General features: G+C 41.4%; 1 protein-coding gene across 3 annotated transcripts in view; it reads left to right on the top strand.

Annotated features, from left to right (window-relative positions):
* The window catches only part of LIMA1 (LIM domain and actin binding 1), a 42,836-nt gene that overhangs the window by 21,935 nt on the left and 1,525 nt on the right, over window positions 1-19,376 (top strand). For 2 of the 3 annotated variants that reach the window (XM_047067304.1, XM_047067303.1), the window contains exons 4-8: window positions 1,173-1,321; window positions 4,078-4,185; window positions 8,754-8,811; window positions 10,315-10,427; window positions 17,387-17,520. In XM_047067304.1, coding sequence (XP_046923260.1) covers window positions 1,173-1,321; window positions 4,078-4,185; window positions 8,754-8,811; window positions 10,315-10,427; window positions 17,387-17,520 — 562 coding nt within the window. The remainder of the gene's footprint in view (window positions 1-1,172; window positions 1,322-4,077; window positions 4,186-8,753; window positions 8,812-10,314; window positions 10,428-17,386; window positions 17,521-19,376) is intronic. The other variant, XM_047067305.1, reaches the window with a different exon arrangement.

The raw sequence follows: 19,376 nt of genomic DNA, 5'->3' as shown, positions 1-19,376 counted from the left end.
TGTCTCTCTCTGTCTCTCTCAAAATTAAACACATTAAAAAAAGTTTTTTTTAAAGGAAGTCTATTTGTGAAAGCCAAGGTGTACCCTTGTGGGATTACAAGGCAAATAATGCCAGCAGTTTTGGCTTCATGGGCATCTGGGGCTTGAGGGCTGCCATGGATGGGCGGTTCCCTCTGTCAAGATTGGTTATCCTGGGGCACGTGGGCAGCTCAGTCAGTTAAGCATCTGACTCTTGATTTCAGCTTCGGTCATGATCTCAGGGTCATGGAATCAAGCCCCGTGTCGGGCTCCACGCTGTCTGTGGAGCCTGCTTAAGATTCTATCTCCTCTCTCTCTCTTTCTCTCTCTCTCTGCCCCTCTCTCCCACTTGTGCTCTCTTTCTCTAAAATAAAAAAATGAAAAAGATTGGTTATCTTATATTACTGGTGGTAACAGAATGCCTTGAGAGCATAATTACTATGTTTTGAAAGGGGCATTTACAAGCACTTCACAAAAGAAAAAATTAACAGGCAAATTATCAGCCTCCTGATAAAGAAATGCAAATTAAAATGGCACCCCCCCACTTCTTTGTACTTTTTTTTTTTTTTTTTTTAGAGAGAGAGAGAGCGCACAAGCAGAGGAGAGGAGCAAAGGGAGAGAGGGGAGAGGGAGAGAGGGGCAGAGAGAGAGAGAGAGAGAGAGAGAGAGAGAGAGAGAGAGAATCTTAAGGGGACTCCATGCTCAGCGCAGAGCCCACTGTGGGCTTGATCCCACGATCCTGAGATCATGACTTGAGCCAAAACCAAGAGTCATATGCTTCACCAACTGAGCCACCCAGGTACCCCTCTTTGTATTTTTAAAAAAAATTTTTTTTCAACTTTTTTTTATTTATTTTTGGGACAGAGAGAGAGCATGAACGGGGGAGGGGCAGAGAGAGAGGGAGAGACAGAATCGGAAACAGGCTCCAGGCTCCGAGCCATCAGCCCCGAGCCTGACGCGGGGCTCGAACTCACGGACCGCGAGATCGTGACCTGGCTGAAGTTGGACGCTTAACCAACTGCGCCACCCAGGCGCCCCTGTATTTTTAATACAAAGATAATACAAAGAATTATAGTAGCCCAAAATTTAGAATCTGAAAATCATTCAAATCACGTTTTATCTTCTTGTAAAGCACATTATTTGCATGCTTCCAGGTCAACTGTCATCTTCTGCATTCAACTCAGAGAAAAGCGAGAGCAGGCGAAATCTGGACTTACCACGCCTGTCAGAAACCTCCATAAAGGATCGAATGGCCAAGTACCAGGCAGCTGTCTCCAAACAAAGTAGTTCCACCAACTACACAGTATGTGTTCTGTACCATTCATTCATTCGTTCATTCCCTCATCTGGCAAATGGTCACTGAGCGCAGAAACTAGAAATGTCTCCCAGACCCTGACTTGGAGCCCTGGCTCCGTCCCTGGTCCCCAGCCATTCTCTTTTCTTGTAAATCCTTCCCTAGCCTCATTCAAAATCCTTACCGTGTTCTAATACTGACTTTGCTTTCCTAGGCCTTATTCCCACCCCACTCATTTTTGTGTGTGTGATGTTATCATCCAGTAATATTGAGAGTTTTCCTGTCTCTTCTACTTAATCTTGCTGTTGTTGCTAAAAAAGTGTCATCTGTTAGTTTTAACAGAAACACTTACTTTTGTTTTTTTACATTTATTTATTTTTTAGAGACAGAGTGAGACAAAGTGAAAGTGGGGGAGAGGCAGAGAGAGAGGGAGACACAGGATCGGAAGCAGGCTCCAGGCTCTGAGCTGTCAGCACAGAGCCCGATGTGGGGCTTGAACCCACAGACCGTGAGATCATGACCTGAGCCAAAGTCGGATGCTCAACCGACTGAGCCACCCGGGTGCCCCATTTTTGTTTTTGAGGAAAGAGAGAACACTGGAGAGAAATATAGGATATATTCAACATTAATGTTGTACACTCATCATCACTGTCTAATTCCAGAATATTTCCATCACCCCAAAAAGAAACCCCATATCTGTGTAGTCACTCCCAATTCCCCCTGCTTTCTGTCTTCAAGGGATTTACTATTCTGCATGTTTTATATAAATGAATCATAAAATATGTGGTGCACTTAATCTTTACCTCTTATGATGTAATGATTTTCTAAAGAAATAGTATAGTAGATAAGTAAAGGGGAGGGGGAAATAACAAGATGGCTTGCTCAGTAATCACAAAATTTGTTATTCTAAATAGGATTTTCCATTTTAAACTTTCCTAGGCTTAATTGGCAAGCTGACACCACAGAACTGCTTACCAGAAGTTACCTTTCAAATGCCATTTATTCATATATACACATGCATATAGACACCGTACATATGTATATTTTACGTGTATCTTTCAAACATTTGATCCTTCTAAGATTTAAAAATACAAGCTATGAACCTATTGGTGTCCTTTTTTTTTTTTTTTAAACAAAGTTCGAAGAAGAGCGTTGAATTTTACTTGTTCCTGGGCAGACTGAAACTAGTATCTATTAGAAATCATCACATGTATTCCAGGAGTGGAGCCTTCTTTTCCTCATATTATTAAGTATGCATTCTCTAGTAGCAGTTACCCGTGGACTCTGTCTCTGGGCAACGAATAATTTCATCGTGATTTTTCACTGTGGTTTTTAGAAGAGAGGATGTGCATAATTTGATAGCAAAGTGGAACACCACAGGCTCATTATTCCCTGAGTGTGAAAATGAGCAAAATTAGACTTAGAAGGCAGGTCAGGAGATAGGGCAAATGGGTGATCTTTGGAGCATAAGTCCTTCCTTTCAAGATTCTGCTGCTTCTCAGTCTTCCTGCTACAAACATTCCGACCAGGTGACTCCCTAGGTGGAAAAACCTGTTCTGTGACTTTTTTTTTTTTTAACTCCTAATAGAGTTTATGCATTGCCGTTCTCCTGCTCTGTAAATTTTAAGAGCCTTTAGGAATTCTTGTCCAAAGTACATTTTATCTCATCCCCAAAGAATTTCTCAGGCTCCTTACAGAGGATGGCTGTAACTAGGCGCACACTCTCAGGCCGTGATTCTGGAGGCAGGACTTTGAGATGGGGTCAGAAATGAGTCCTTGGGCTGGCCTGTTGTGTTCTGCAGCTCTGGCCGCCAGCTCCTCACAGATGTTCCTCCAGAGCCTCGTCCCTGAGTCTGGGAGCCCACACCTCAGCCAGCACACTCACACCCTCTTCACTGGCCCCGAGGCCATAAATTGATTGTTTTCTCGTCCTGCCTAAAGAATCGCAAACAACAGAAAGGTACTAGCCTTTCAGAAAGGTGGCAGACTAAAGGTTAGGAAATGTCCATATTCATCTACCACTATATTAACTTTGGATCTAGTCGATAAAGTTAATTTTAATATTTTGCCCCAAGTGTTCTTTGCAAGGAAAAACATGTGATTATGCTTACTCCATATGACAGTGTTAATGCCTGCTTTTTATACGTTGAGGCTTTGTTCTGAGAAGCAGAATAAGGTATGTCTTTAGTACAATGTATGACTTTGATGCAAAAAAGAAGCATGTTTTTGAAAGTCTCACAAAAAAGGTTGTTTTATGGTATCGTTAAATATAATCTCCGTTTTTATATGTATGCATCATCCCTGTCTCTCTTTCCAGGCCGAGCATTTATATATATGGTCAGTATATTTTCTTAATTATTGGCACTTGGCATTTCCTTTCCCCTGCTCCAGAATGGTCTTCTCTGATAAAACTCACAAGCTTTGCATTCCCACGAGCTCTGCTGCTAGAGGAGTGAATCACAAGAAAACTGTATGCTGGGGGTGGTTTCTGTGTGTGTCTGTGTTGATATGTCTGTATTCTAATGAGCATCCAGTTTTAGACTAGCGTACAAATATTTAACTCCGAGGTATGTGTCCACAAAGCTGCTTTTGTCATTTCACTAGTAAATGGGTTTTGCTTGTGAGAATTAGGGGGTTGATTTGACCCAAGGCCTCTTAAAAGAACTTTTCTTTTACCATTCCAAGTTTATTTAATAGATGTGCTATGAAGAGCGTAGAATCGTGAGATTTTTAATTTTAGCTCACAGATTATTTTTATTTTCTAGAATGACTTGAGAGCCAATGGTGGTGAAATAAAAACTCATAAGTTGGAGCAAAAGGAGAATGTGCCCCCAGATCCTGAGGTCTGCATCTCCCATCAGGTTGGAGAAAAGGTGGGTTGAAGAGTCTGATGTCCAGTTGCCAAGGAAGCATGTGTTCTAAATTAGATGCTTAAAATTAGAAACAACTCTAACTGTAGGCTGCAGAGTGTCTGGGAATTTGGTAACAGCTGCCAGGACAGATTGTCATTTTTGCAGGTCACATAATTTTAGTTGGGGAACTCTGCAACTTATAGCTGACCAAATAATGAACCTTCACTGGAAAATTCTTTTGCTCAGCAAATGCTCAGATGGCGTAGAGCTAAAGTGATTTTAAAAAATCTGTTTTGATTAGCGATCCTATCTTCAAAGTATTTGTGTATTCTTAATTTAACACATTTTATGCAAGGCCATTTCATTCTTTCACTCAAACTATTTTGAAAGCTAGGCACCATGCTAAGCACAGGAAATACTAAGCTTAGCAACTCAGTGTGAGCAGACCATTCCATGTGGTCTTTATCTGCAAGGAAGCTAACAGAGTAGAAGGGAGATGAGTAACAGGTTGGCTGTTAAAAAGCAATGTGGTAAGTGTTGTGAGAAGGCTCTGTGGGGCCATGGAAGCTCAGACTAAGGACGTTTAACCCGACTTCCTCAAGAAGGTGATGTCTGAGCCAAGTCCTGAAGAATATGTGGAAAGAGACCAAGTGAGTAAGGGAAAGGCTAAGTAAAGAATAAGAAGGGCACCCCAGGCAGACACAAACAGAGGTTTGGAAACCAGAGCTCCAAACCAAGATGGCTTGGCTGGAACACAAGGCACATACAGGTAAAGGAGAGACAAATGGAGGGAGAGCCAGGGTGGGTCTTAAAAAGCTCTATATGCCAAGCTTAAGACTTTAGAAAGAGTCCTGCAGAGGTGGAAAACGACGGGAAGATTTTAAGCAAATCATATTTGCATTCTATGCAGCCATCATTAGATGAATGGCTTGGTCGGAGTAAGTCACAACATTTATATCAGGTGAATTTATAATTTTCTCTGCCAATCCATTACCCAATTTCTTTTGGCTTTTGGTCAATGTCAAATGTTAAGTTAGATGAGGAGAAAGAGCTTTCAAATACATTACAGTGATTAATTTTAGGAGAAAAATCATTGTTTCTGTTACACATATTGATAACCTTGAGGCCATTCTTCCAAAAGGTGAAGAGATCATTAAAATGGATTAAGAGCAATAGTTCTCAAATTTATTTGACTATAAGAGACTTTAAAAAGTTTGATGTGGGGCGCCTGAGTAGCTCAGTAGGTTGGGTGTCCGACTTTGGCTCAGGTCGTGATCTCACAGTTCGTGGGTTCGAGCCCCGCGTCCAGCTCTGTGCTGACAGCTCAGAGCCTGGAGCCTGCTTCAGATTCTGTGCCTCCCTCTCTCTCTGCCCCTCCTCTGCTCACACTCTGTCTCTCTCTCTCTCTCTCTCAGAAATAAATAAACATTAAAAAAAAAGTTTCATGTATTGGGGTGCCTGGGTGGCTCAGTCAGTTAAGTGTCTGACTTTGGCCCAGGTCGTGAGTTGGAGCCCTGCATTGGGCTATGTGCTGACAGCTCAGAGCCTAGAGCCTACTTCAGATTCTGTGTCTCCGTTTCTCTGCACCGCCCCCACCCCCACTTGCGCACTCTCTCTCTCTCTCTCTTAAAAATGAATAAACATTTTTTTAAAAAGTGTGATGTATTGACAGAACACCAACAGAAACTTATGAAACACACTAAGTAGGTGCACAGGAAAATGGTCTCAGATTAATGGCTACAAAATATGAATCATATGATAAAATGAGAAATAAATTAGAAAAATTAAATCACTTTATTTGACAAAAACATATTGCAAATGTATTTTGAAATAGTAAGACAGAATACTTAGCAGTAGTGTATTTCATAATCATAAAATCCAGTAAATTACACATGTCCTTGCAACAGTGGGCTCATGCATTAGTCCCATGAGTCCCATGCCATGCATCAAATGAGTTCTCTTATTAGACTACCTGGTTTTCCCATTTTTAAGTGGGAGATTATGTCTTAAGAATAACTGAGTTGTGGCATTTGGGTGGCTCAATCGTTTAAGCATCTGACCCTTGATCTCAGGTCTTTTAATTGTTTTTTTAAGTTTGTTTTGAGAGAGAGAGAGCAAGAACAAGCATGAGCAGAGGAGGGACAGAGAGAGAGGGAGAGAATCCCAAGCAGGCTCCACACTGTGAGTGCAAAGCCCAGTACAGGCTCAAACTCACAAACTACGAGATCATGGCCTAAGCCGAAGTCAGATGCTTAACTGACTGAACCACCCAGGTGCTCCTTGATCTCAGGTCTTTATCTCAGGGTCGTGAGTTCAAGCCCCACGTTGGGTGTACACATTACTTAAAAGTAAAATCTTAAAAAAAAAAAAGAAGAAGAAGAAGAACTGAGTTAAAATGTTACATACTATAAAAAAGAAATTTAAAGGATGCCTGGGTGGCTCAGTGGGTTAAGTGGCATACTCTTGATTTCGGCTCAGGTCATGATCTCACACACCTGGGATCGACTCCTTAGTTAGGCTCCATGCTGGGCATGGAGCCTGCTTGGGATTCTCTGTCTCTTCTGCTCTCCTACTTGCTCTTTCTCTCTCTTTCTCAAAATAAATAAACTTAAAAAAAAAATTTAAGAGAAAAATATTCCCAGCATTGAAATCCCCCCATCTACCCTAGGAACATATAATGTGAGAAATGGTCATCCGGAAAATAATGCTTGGATTGTCCCTAATCTGATTTTGTGTTTCCTTCTTGATGGTCTTCACACTGATTTGAAACTGGAACTCTGAGTCGAACTGGAGGATCAAAACATTTTAATTATAGCCTAAAAGGCATCAGTGCAACTAAACCATGAATTGAGGAGTGGGTGGGAAGGAAAGGAGATAAAGACAGTAGTACATAATCTTCACGTACCAGACTGCAGGTTCATAAACCCATAAACCCATGGCAAATTCATAACATTTTTCAGAGCCTTGCTTACCTTTCAGCTGTTCACCCAGCTTTTGTTAACCAATACCTAAGAACGATTGGAACATCAGCTTGTTAAAAAAGGACACTAGGTGCACTTGTCTGAAATAGAATATTTTGTCAAGGTATTGTTCTTCCCTTTGTCCTCTTGTGATCAAATCTGTGCTTCTCTTTAATGAAATGTTTGAGCAGAAATCTCACATGCTCTCTCCTGGCTGTTCCTGTAGTGAAGTCAGCTGGTTGGGCATGTGCAATGATGTCATGATTGGCATTAACTTTACCCTGCACGTTCAAGGTGACCAAAATTAGAGGTGAGAGAAGAACATCCTGAGATGGATGCACTTACTAATTAACAGGAATTGAAGAGCTTTTAGTTTCTTTCATTATCATTAAATGACATAATGCATGTAAGGTGATTATTCCAATACCTGGCACATACTAAATGCTCAGTAAATGTTAGCTGTTATTACAGCAGTTTGTTCTATCCCATGTCAGAATTTCTGTAATGAAAACAGAGTAATGAGAAAAAACAACCTTGCTATAAATTCAGGTGCAGTCAGCCAATGACTCAATCTGCATTGTAAATTTATTCAATAGAAACACTCAGCATTGCCCATAAAACCCCTGATTATCTGAATGAAAGACTGTTACAGGCAGACTCCACATTGGTCACCTATTGGCCCTTCGTGATTTTGGGTGTGAAGGAGGATACCAGAAGTCCTGGGACACCAGAAAGGAGAGGGAGAGCTCATAGAAAGTTTTTATTTAAATTTGATGGCTTCCTGGGAAGAGATCTGTACCTATGCACAAGATCTGCCATTTTGTTAAACACTCTGCTGTTTTGAAACTGGGATTAAGAAGGAAGGGGCTCCCAGGTGCCTCAGTCGGTTAAGCTTCCGACTTTGGCTCCGGTCTCGATCTCATGGTTTGTGGGTTCGATCTCTGTGTCAGGCTCTGTGCTGACAGCTCAGAGCCTGGAGCCTGTTTCGGACTCTGTGTCTCCCTCTCTCTCTGCCCCTCCCCCACTCTCACTCCTCACTTGCTCTCTCTAAAATAAACGTGAAAAAACAACAACAACAAAAAGGAAAACTAACCTTGCAGAGAATACCAGAGGTTGGTTTTAGGTAAATTTGTTGTTTAGCTATCAAAGTGTCTTATGTACTGGCAAGCTTGTTTCAGCTGAATGTATCTGGTTGGGAAATTAGCAATGAGGAAGATAAAAGAATAAGAATAGTTCCTAATGTAAAGACTCCATCTTGGCTTGGAGAGAGTTATAGTTATATGGTGAGAAGCTTTATTCTCTCTGATAGAGGGTTTTGTTTTGCCCTTTTTTTTTTTTTTTGACAGTAGAAAGATGTGGTTTAGAAGTTCTTTTATAAAGGGAGATGATGCACGCTTGGCAGTTGAGTGCAGTCTGTTTCTCCCGTTACTCTGTAATTGAGAGGCATGTTAATATCCTCATAAAAGACATTTTGCTGCCTCTTGTTTAAATGCTCAGCTGTTCTGAGGCCCGTTATTTCCCCCAGGCAGCCAGTGACTGACTAGAGTCAGCAGGTTTTTATGGCATTAACAGCAGTTTGCTCTTTTATTTTTAATGTGATTCTTAATCCCCCCTCCACCCTTTTTGTAGGTTTCTGCAACTGAGAATAGCCTGGCAATCCGTCCCACCCCTGCTGAAGATGACTCCCGTAAGCATTTGTTCTCAGATCTGGAGGATGAGGTTCTTATTCTGTGTTCTGTATGTGGTCCGGGGATGTCTCCAATGCTGTCAGTGCTGAGAATGTGATATATTAAATCCAGTAATTTAGCTGATCAAATCTTTCATTTGGTTTCAAGGACTGGTGCTTGCCTACCCTTCACACATTCCATGGCTTAGGGAGAAGTTAAATTCGATATGATTAACTTGAGGCACTGAATACTTTTGGTGCTTCTCTCATTGAATTTATCCTACCTTTTGCATCAAATCTTTTCAGGGTTAAAGCTGCAAAAACTAATTTTGAAGTTTCATTTTAATAGGAGTTTGGCCAAGAAGGATTTTATTCATTTACAAGGATAAAGAATTGATATTTGGGTAACCTTTTAAACATATCTTCCTCTGCTTATCTAAATGTGTACCATATTCCACCCTCTAGCTAGATTCTAGAGATTTTCCTGCTGGTGCTGAATTTTTATCACCTTTTCATCCTATTTTAGAGTCATTTTGAGCCTCACCTCTCCCAAGGACAAAAACATTTCTTTTTTTTTTTTTTCCTTACTCTATCCACATTTGATTCCGATTTTCAGTGTATTTTTAAAAATATTTATGGATTTCTAGCTTCCCCCAGGATAATGACTTTACTAGACATTGAAAACTCAGCAACTAAAGTAGAAATATGAGCTAAACAAATCTCTAGTAAATCCTACCTCAAAAAATTTCAGAGAGAAATTTGCTGCTTGAATCCAGGAACATTCCTTTTGCAAGCATTTTGGTTGGACTAGAAATTTTTCTCAGTTTTGACTAGGTTTGCAAAACATTTGAAAAATAAGCCTAAGTCTTTTAGTACTTTGTTGACTTAACTCTAGATTTTAAGGAATTCTCTTATGGTTCCTTAGTAGCATTTTTCTGTGCCTGTTCAGAGTTTTCCGCAGTTAATATATTAGCAGGAAATTAACTTATCCAGGTGACACATCAATGATTATGGAAAAAAAAAAACCTCATAGAGCCTTTTTCCATAATCTGCATCCATGGATGTCTGCATAGGATTGACTAAAAAGACTGTCAGATTACACACACACACACACACACACACACACACACGTGTGCACATGCACATGATATGAAATTTCTACCCTCACATTCCTTCATTTTCCCAACTCCAGAAGGAGTTATTAGGGGGTGCTGACTACCAGAAAAGCCATCAATATCTACAAACAGCCTTTAAATATGACATCCCACGGCTGGGGGGGTGGGGGGGCTGGCAGAAAGTTCTTCAGATCTGGTGATTTGGATTTCTGCTGTGTGTGGCTAAAGGTGAGAAAGCCTCCCAGCTCAGAGTCTAAGAGCAAAGCTTTTAGCATTAGAAAAGCTGTGTATCTCCTGGCGTGGAAAGGACCTGTCCTGTAGTGAAGGTGACAAAACTTTGCTTTGGAGGGGAACTATTTCTGAGACTTGCCAAGAGGTGCTATAAAATTTCTTCCGTTTGAAACTCAAGCAGGTAACTTCCTGGTTAAGAGTGAGGTCCAGCAGCCTGTCCATTCCAAGCCACTAAATCCAGATGCCAGAGCCTCCAGCCTCTCTGAGAGTTCTCCTCCCAAAGCATTGAAGGTATGATGGCAATTTCTCTCTGAGCCTTTAGACACTGGCTTACTGGTAGATGTCATTGCACTTTATACCATTTATGTTCATTATAACTTATTTTTGCTTTCCTGGGGGTAAAAACACCAAATAAGGGCTTACTTATGCCAATCACTTTCCCTGGAAATCTTGTTTTTTCTGCTCAAATGTTTGAGCCAGGAGGGGAGAGGTTCACTAATAGCTCTCATTTTGAAATATGGAAAATTCATGAAAGTTTTAAGGAAACCCAAAGTTAAAGAAGATTATGTTTTTTGACGGAAAAAAAATGCCCAAAGTCCATAAATCTGTGAAGGGGTAAAAGACCACAAACTGGGAAACTCAAGAAATCTGTTAAACTAAATCAGCTCGTTGGGTGGGAACGTGCATGTCAACTTAAAGTTAGTGGCTCCCTGGTCTGAAGAACTTGACCATAACATGATTAGTGGTTAACTTATTTAAAGAATGTGTACATCGCAGTGGGGGTTGGCCAGCCCATTTGCTATAAAAATGGGCATTCAAGTAACACTTATACTAGGGTGTATAATATTAGGTGTTAAGGAATGTACAGACTTTTTTATCCTAAGAAAACTTCACTAGGCTACTTAAACTGTGGCTACATTTTATTTACCAGTTTTTAAAAACAGTCTTCTCCCTTTCTGTGGACAAATATATACTCTCGTAAAAATAAACAAAGTTTAAGAAAAAAAAATACCCAACACCTATTTTAGGCTTTATTACCTGACTTGTTTTCATGGAATGCTTTGCTAATGTGGTGCTAATGTAGCCATTTGGATTAATAACCAAACATGCCCACACTTCTTTAGTGTCTTTCTCCTCTGGTGCTCTCTTCAGTAGCCTGGTTTTGTTTAGAAAGTTTTAACATTTGAAAGAAACTCAGTAGGTAGAATTAGTGTTAAGATGGTATGTAACTGGCATCAGCCCTGTGGGTATCTCTCAACTGTGGGCATGACTGGTGCCTTGATGAAAGTTCTAGTGCACAAAAAAGGGTGAAGAGAGGACATAGTTGAAGGTTTGCAACAAAAAGAAGGAAGCAGAGAATCCGGGATTTAAAGGGTGAGTTAAAAAAAGGGAAAGGGGGGGGGTGAAGAATGTAAATGAAAATTTTATGGGAAGCTGAGATTTATGAGGAGAGTGAAGTTTGTTGAAAAGGAGCAAAAGGTGAAGAAAGTAATAAGAGAACGCAAGTAAAGGGAGGGGAAAATGGAGTTACGGTGATAGAGCTGCACATGTATTCAATACGACTCCCTCTTCTGACCTGAAAGACCAGCTCACACTGTTATCAGTACTTCCTTTGTCCGGTATCTGGAGTCCAACAAAGTAGCAAATGCCATGGGGTTAATTTCTTTTCCCACAGCAACCCTGCCCAGATTTGAGTCCTTGGGTTGCGGTTCTAGATCAGGAACAGCCAACAAATCTGACTTAGCAATGGACTTAGGGACTAGGGAAATTCCGTGGCTTATCTAAGAACTAAAATCTGTTCTTGAGTGTATTTGAACTCTCAACCCAGTCTTGTTTCCCTCCCTCAACTGCTAGGTCAGACCTCCTGGTACTGGGTTGGACTTTTGAGGTCCCTTCTTGACGTAGGCTCCAGGATCTGAGCTGCTGAGTGATGAGTGACAGAGTGCACCTCACTTGGGTCCCTCCCAGCATAACCAGGGACAAGAGGAGGTGGAGATGAAGCCCCTTGTGCACCTGCCCCAGACCCATGGCTGCTTCCTCTGGTCACTCAGCAGTAGAATGCAGACAGGCATGCTTTCAGCAGACATACACCTCAGGTTTTGAGTGTTGTGTCAAGACTGGAGTAAATGGACCTGGTTCCCTGTGTTTGCCTGTGGTCCAGAGCTCAAAGGATTATGGTGTGGGATACAGATGGGACTCAATCACATCTCCACTCTTATTTAAGGATAGTTTATTTTCTCTTCTTCAGATTTATCCATTACATTCTGAAGGCAAGTACAGACACAGACACACACACACACACACACACACACACACACACACACACTTTAGTGTCTATAGGTAAGACCTACTGATGTAATTGGTGTCGTGGTAGTAGGCTATGCAACAGAAGTTGTTTCTGCACTTGGGGAAATTACATACAGCTAAGAATAAACTTGCTCACTCAGAATAGATTTTTAGGTCCCACACATCCTGGAAAAACTGTTCCTTAGTGCTTGTCTATCTATTATTGAAAATAGGGTATCTAAGGTAGAGATTCATTTCAAACTTTAGCTTGATAAAGTAAAAAAAAAAATGATACTAGTTTTACAAGTATGAGTTTTATTTGTATATTTTGGACACTGGCCGGATAGCTCAGTTGGTGGGACTTGGTGCCGATGAAATTCAAGTTGCAGGTTCATTCTCAAAAGAGGTGTTCTGGGAGCAGAGCTCAGTGGACCCTGGGGGAAGGGTCAGGACTTTTCTACTCAAGAGACCCAGCGGTCTTTTGGGGTTTATGTCCTTCCCCTGAAAGAAGTTGTCCCTTAAATGTTTCCAGAAAGGAGGATAGGAAAAGGCAAGGAGATGTGACCAGCCATGGGAACACCCACTTGCCCTCATTAGGACAGACCCTCACTGCTGATGGATGTGGAGAGAAAAGATGGCAGACTGCATGAGAGGACACACACTTTGTACCCCCTCTGTGCCCTGTCAGCTGTCCCTTCTTCTCTGGACAGGGTAGGAGGTTTTATGCTATTTTGCAAAGCTATCAGAATTATGCTAGAAGGTCATCTAGAATCTTTTATTTATTTATTTATTTATTTATTTATTTATTTATTTCCTGTCTATTTATTACTGCTTTATCAGAACACTAACCTTTCCTCTATATGTAGAGCAATCTAAGATGTGAGTATCTCCAGAATGCTGTCAAAAAGAGTTTCACAGAAAGCCAGGGAAAGGGCCAAGGCTGCACAGAGCTGGCCCAACCATTTACTGTATGCGAAGAATTTCAGTTTAATTACCTAGATATTTTGCACAGATTGGAAAGGAGGGAATGAAAGGCATTTTGTGGTGTTCTGAGGAATGGCAGCCTGACATCAATACAGAATTTTCTTCTGACTTCACCACGTCCAAAGGTTAGTTAGCTTTACTGCTTGTTGCCAGCTACCCCCTCTCTCTATATATATTATGTGCGTTACATATATATCATCTCCCAACTAGAGCTTTCATTGGACTGAAACATAGACGTAAGGCAAGAGGGTGAAAGAATGCAGATGTAGCAATTTATTGGAAAAGTAGCTTTAAGTAGGTGCTGACCACCTACTTAAAGACCTGTCATATGGGAAAGACGTGACAGTGTTTATGAACATCAATTATGTATGTATTACCTCATTCATTCCTGAATATCCCGAAGATGTTATCTACATATTTTAATTCGAAACAAAGGGAGGAAGTAGTTTGAACAAAGTAGTTTGTTCCAAATGCTCAAGTGAGATTATTTTCATTTGGGTTAGCATCTGCTCTCATCCCCAAGGAGTTTCCTTTAGTTATGGAAAATTAACATTCCAGGATAATTTAGAAAGTGCTCTCTTGGTTTGTGAGTCGGGAGTTCCAAGTTTTAATTTGAAGTCTGCTACTGACCATGTGAGCCTTGATAAGGCACCTGACATTCTGGTGCTGCAGTTTCTACATGTGAGAAAGAGTGAGGGAGGAGAGATGAAAAATACCTTACTAACTGAAAAATATATAAAAGATTAAAAACCATCTAACGTTCTGATGCTGGCAGCATTTTAAAACGTGGCTGCGCCAGGTCCAAGCGTGCCATGGAGGCATGGGCAGGATGTATGCCAGGCCTACCATAATGGTGGAGATTTTTGGGCACTGACTGTGCTTCCTGTTGTCTGAATAGACATGGGGGCAATTACAGAAAAGTGGCTGAGAGCCCAGGACAGAGGAAGTAAAGGGAAGGCACAGACACAGCCACTCTGATTTGGCACATTACCAAGTTGGGATCCTCTTGACTTTATGAAACTCTGGGGCCCTCGGGCAGCTGCCGCATAAACATTAAATACTATTGCAAAGGGTCTGTGTAAAAAGCTGGATGGGAATAATGGGACTCTGATAGGTCTGGCTAGTTAGGAGCTTGTGGTTAGTCAGATGTTTGGGCTAGCAGTCTATTAATTTGATGTTGAGGAGAAGGAGGATAGCCTTTCAGTTGTGTGGGCGAAGGCCCCATTCAGGAGAGAGCCATTGTGGGTCAGGTGTGGGAGGTGGTAAGACACTAAAGAATTGTTAATGAGACACTCCTCGTGTGGGTGAAGGCTCAGAAGAGCTCTTTCTCCTGAGCTGGGACATGTTCCAGCCTCAGGTAGATAGAGTGAGGCTGATTTAGCCACAATTAGTAGAAATACTTGAAAAAGAAAGCAAACATGGTCTTATTCTTGGATCGGAGCCTGCACCTGAGTTTCAGCTCAGCTGTGGTAAAGCGCTCCAGGGCACTCCAAATGCTGTGTATTCATTGAAGGTTCCTGTTTGTCTCTTCCAGCTTCTGCTTCCTGCTCCGGTACCTAATTTCTGCTCCTGCCTTCCACTTTCCTCCTAACGTGAGCTCAGCTTTCAGCTTTCTCTCAGGTTTTCCTTTCTGTTCACTGGGCCGCACCCTCCTACAGTGTGTTCTCTGTATGTTTGTAATGGAGGAGTGCTCTGTAGGTCTTCGTTCCCCATTAGCAGAATAAATAATGCCCGTCTCCCCTTGTACCGTGTGAAATTCCCGTCCTCTGCTCTGTCTTTACTGACCAGAATGAATACTGTTCTAAGTCAAGTGTTAAAAATACAGAAGTCCCCTGCAGCTGAAAAAGATTTTTAATCTGATAAATAAATACATTTGGCCGATTACTTTTACATTATGTGAACAGTGATCTGTACAGGATCCCTCCAATGCCATCAACTGTACTATGATACCCAAATTTTATTTTGCATTTTAACGTATTTCCTGCTTGCTAGACAAGGACCTAGTTCTTTTAGAAGAAAACCCAATTAAAACTATGCAATGACATCTCCACTTAGTCCTGTCTTGTTAGAAGTGGTCATATAAGAATTCTGAACTCTGGGGCGTGGCTCAGTTGGTTAAGCATCCGACTTCGGCTCAGCTCATGATCTCGCAGGTTCATGAGTTCGAGCCCCGCATCGGGCTCTGTGCTGACAGCTCAGAGCCTGGAGTCTGCTTCAGATTCTGTGCCTCCCTCTCTCTGTGCCCCTCCCCCATGATGCTCTGTCTCCCTCTCTCTCTCTCTAAACATAAATAAACATAAAAAAAAAAAAGAAATTCGAGCTCCAAACAATGCCCTAATTACTTCCAACAGCATTCAATTACAGTAACATTTGATCATATTTAAATACCTCCCCTACACTTGGTAAACTAGGTTGAACCTGTCTTTAATTATTACAGTTTTTCTTTTTAGGACTCTAACCTTAGGAATGGAAGAGGACTGTTGATAAGCCATTTCCACTCAGTTCTCTTCCTTCATTCTTAAATCCCTTGGTGCTGTTTGGGAGTTTACCACTAAACTCTAATAAACTCCCTTTTATAGAGCTTTCCCTTTATGGCCATTTTTTGGTCCATTTTCTACTTTTGTTTCCTATCCAAATCTACTTGGAAAACCATTCCTATTTTTTGCTTTACTTCCTGGTGAATCATATAGCAAGTGAACCAGCAGTCTGATTTTTTTTTATGGGACTATTTTCGGGTTTTTGTAATGAAAATTCTGTCTTGCCCATGACCTGGTTTATTTTTAGGCTTATCTTAACTATTCAGGTCCTGGACCTCGGGACTAATTTATGTTATTTACCACCACCTGGGTCTTAGCAGCAAAGCCTTCCCCAGGTGTCTACTGAGAGCTTCCTGGCCACCTAAGCTGCTTCTGCATTTGCTGGATAAGGTGTTTCTCTTGGGGTAAGAGTTATTTACATATACCTAGAGACTTCTTACCCCCCACCCCTGGTGGCCATGTTACCATTGCTTATGTAAGAACTTGCAGTTTGGTAATTCTGGCTTTCATCAATGCTGGAATACCAACTATTTGGTGTTATTTAGGATTGGTAGTACCAGCTAGAACACCTGTGCTCACCTCACTTTTATTCCACACTTTATAGGCAGTTCATGAATTCCTAGTCTATTATGACCTTTCACTCCCCATTACAATAGTTTTATTCTCCACTGAGTTGTTTTGTTTTTGTTTTTAAGTAGGCTCCATGCCCAGCGTGGAGCTCTAACTCATAACCCTGAGATCAAGAGTGGCAAGTTCTCCATACTGAGCCAGCCAGGCGCCCTTCTCCATTGGTTTCTGAGAAGATTCTAGCTTTGTTGGGCTGTGCTGTCTTCTGGATGTCCTAATAAAATAGTTTGTCTCTTTAAAATTATTACATTCATCTGTCAGCTTTGACTTACTTCAAAATATTATGCCTAGTGGGTAAAATAATATGCCAAATTAAGAGTATAAGCAGAGGGGACTAAAAGATACTTTATCAAATTGTCTTTTCCTCATCCCCAAAGTTAAATGCTCTTCCTCTCCTTTAAATTTATCCCCTTCAGAATCTTACAAAAGTCTGTCCTGCTTTTACTAGGCACTTGAATCAAATAAACTTCTGTGTGTGATGACATTTTCTCCTGATTTCCTGTCTGTGGAAACATTTTTTATGTGCTTTTGTGTGTATGTGGTGGCTTGTCTAAGCCTCTCTCTGCAATCCAGCCCTAGCTCCACCTGTCCTTGGTGGCAGCTACACTTGGGGCAGCCAGGCAGTTGGGGAAAGGAATTCAGGAGTGCTTCCTGGCCTTAAAGAGAACTCTTTAAGAGAATCATAACAGGCTTAGTGTTCCTGTGAGAATTGACAGGTAAGGGCAAAGCTGACAAAGTAAAAGCAGGGTGCCTCTCAGCAGAGCACTAACTCATCTTGGCCGGTGCTTGTTAAAGCTGCCCTTTTCCTTTTCCTAGAAGTTTCAGGCACCTGCAAGAGAGACTTGTGTGGAATGTCAGAAGACAGTCTACCCGATGGAGCGTCTCTTAGCCAACCAGCAGGTGTTTCACATCAGTTGCTTCCGGTGCTCCTATTGCAACAACAAACTTAGGTAAGCCAACCAAACCAGCTATCTCTGTACAGTTGGACCTCCGGAGGGCATGTTTGGCTTTTAGAGCCCTGGTGCTAAAAGCTGTTATTGCCAAGAGCACGCTGTTGAAAGCCCTTGAAAAACATAAAAAGTATCATTTAGTGACAAGTATTTCATATCAAATGATAGTGGTGTTTGGAATATCTTAGTACATTGATATTTTAATTTACATGGAGCTTAAATCTTATGGGTGGCAGGTAAAACCCCCCTGTGACTTAATTTAGTAGAATATTATCCTTTGGTCTCACAGAATCTTTTTTTTTTTTTTTAAGTTGATTTATTTATTTGAGAGAGAGAGAGAGAGAGAGAGAGAGCGAGCTTGGGAGGGGCAGAGAGAGGGAGAGAGAATCCCAGGCAGGCTTCACACTGTCAGCACAGAGCCTGATGTGCGGCTTGAACCCACGAACCGTGAGATCATGACTTGAGTCGAAACCAAGAGTCGGATGCTCAACTGACTGAGCCACCCAGGCGCCCCTTTAAAGCTAAGAAATCTTAAGAGTTTAGGGGTGCCTGGGTGGTTCAGTCAGTTGAGCATATAACTCCAGATTTCGGCTCAGGTCTTGATCTACAGTTTCGTGAGTTCGAGTCCTACATTGGGCTCTGCAATGACACCGCAGAGCCTGGTTGAGATTCTCCCTCTCTCTGTGCCCCTCTCCCACTTGCACTCTCTCTGCCTCTCTCAAAATAAATAAATTAAAAAAAAAAAAAAGAGTATAGTTGTTTCAGCCCTTACTTGAAAATGTCCCAAACACTGTGTAAATGGTAATAATAGCAATGATAATGGGCACTGAAGAGCACATATTCTGTATATTGCTTCTTTTTATGTGTGACAAAATAATTATCATTTCTTCCAAGTAACTCAAAGTATGGATATAAATGTGGCCATTTGGGGACATATTCCATATGAACTCATCTTAATCATAGAGTTTTAGAGAAGAAAGTAACCAGGATGTCACTTCCTCCAGCTTTCCTTTCAGAGCAAGCATTCCTTCTAAAATACTCTTGAGGGGCACCAGGGTGGCTCAGTCAGCTGGGTGTCCAGCTCTTGATTTTGGCTTGGGTCAGGATCTTACAGTTCATGGGTTCTAGCCCTGCACCGGGCTCTGTGCTGACATCATGGAGCCTGCTTGGGATTCTCTCTCTCTCTCCCTCTCTTTGTGCCCCTCACTCAGTCTCTCAAAAATAAATGAAAATACTCTTGAAAGACATGCTGGCGTCTGTGTGGCACTTCCACAGGGGTCGATACCGCACTACCTTGTTCCAGTGTGGGGTAGCTCCAGCCCAACAACTTTTCCTTCTGTTGAGCCAAAACGTGCCTCTGTAACTTCCGCTCCTTGGTTCTTTTTCTGCCCACGGTATTACTTTTTTTCTCCAAAGCATATTTTTCTAAGCTTCTGAATTTTTGTATCTCTTCTGTGGAAATGCTCTTGTTTTCATACCCCCTTCGAACTGTGTTACCCTGCAAGAGACACCAACTCTCCTAAAGGCCTGTCCAGCACTGACATTAGGGTAGATTTACTTCCCAGCTACTGTGCTCCTATTAACCACATTCATTCACTAGTGTCTTGTGAGTGCAAACCATTTGCAAAGCATTATACCTACTCCTGTAGATATGTATTTTTAAATTATAACACAAATGGGAAACAAGGAGGAAAATGATTCAGCTTTGTACAAAGGAAAATATCATTATAAGTAGTGAAATGTTATAAATGCTTAGGAAATATATGAGTGGTCAGAGATAGGTGGGATAACCTGGGGAAGACTTCTTGGAAGAAATTTTTTTTTTTTAACAGTTTTGACAGAGGGGAGTGAAATCA

Source organism: Lynx rufus, unplaced genomic scaffold, assembly GCF_022079265.1.
Source record: "Lynx rufus isolate CCGP_SWC_20201006 ecotype Redwood Valley unplaced genomic scaffold, mLynRuf1.p SCAF_7, whole genome shotgun sequence".
NCBI lineage: Eukaryota > Metazoa > Chordata > Mammalia > Carnivora > Felidae > Lynx > Lynx rufus.
This window is presented reverse-complemented; position numbering and strand designations above follow the sequence as displayed.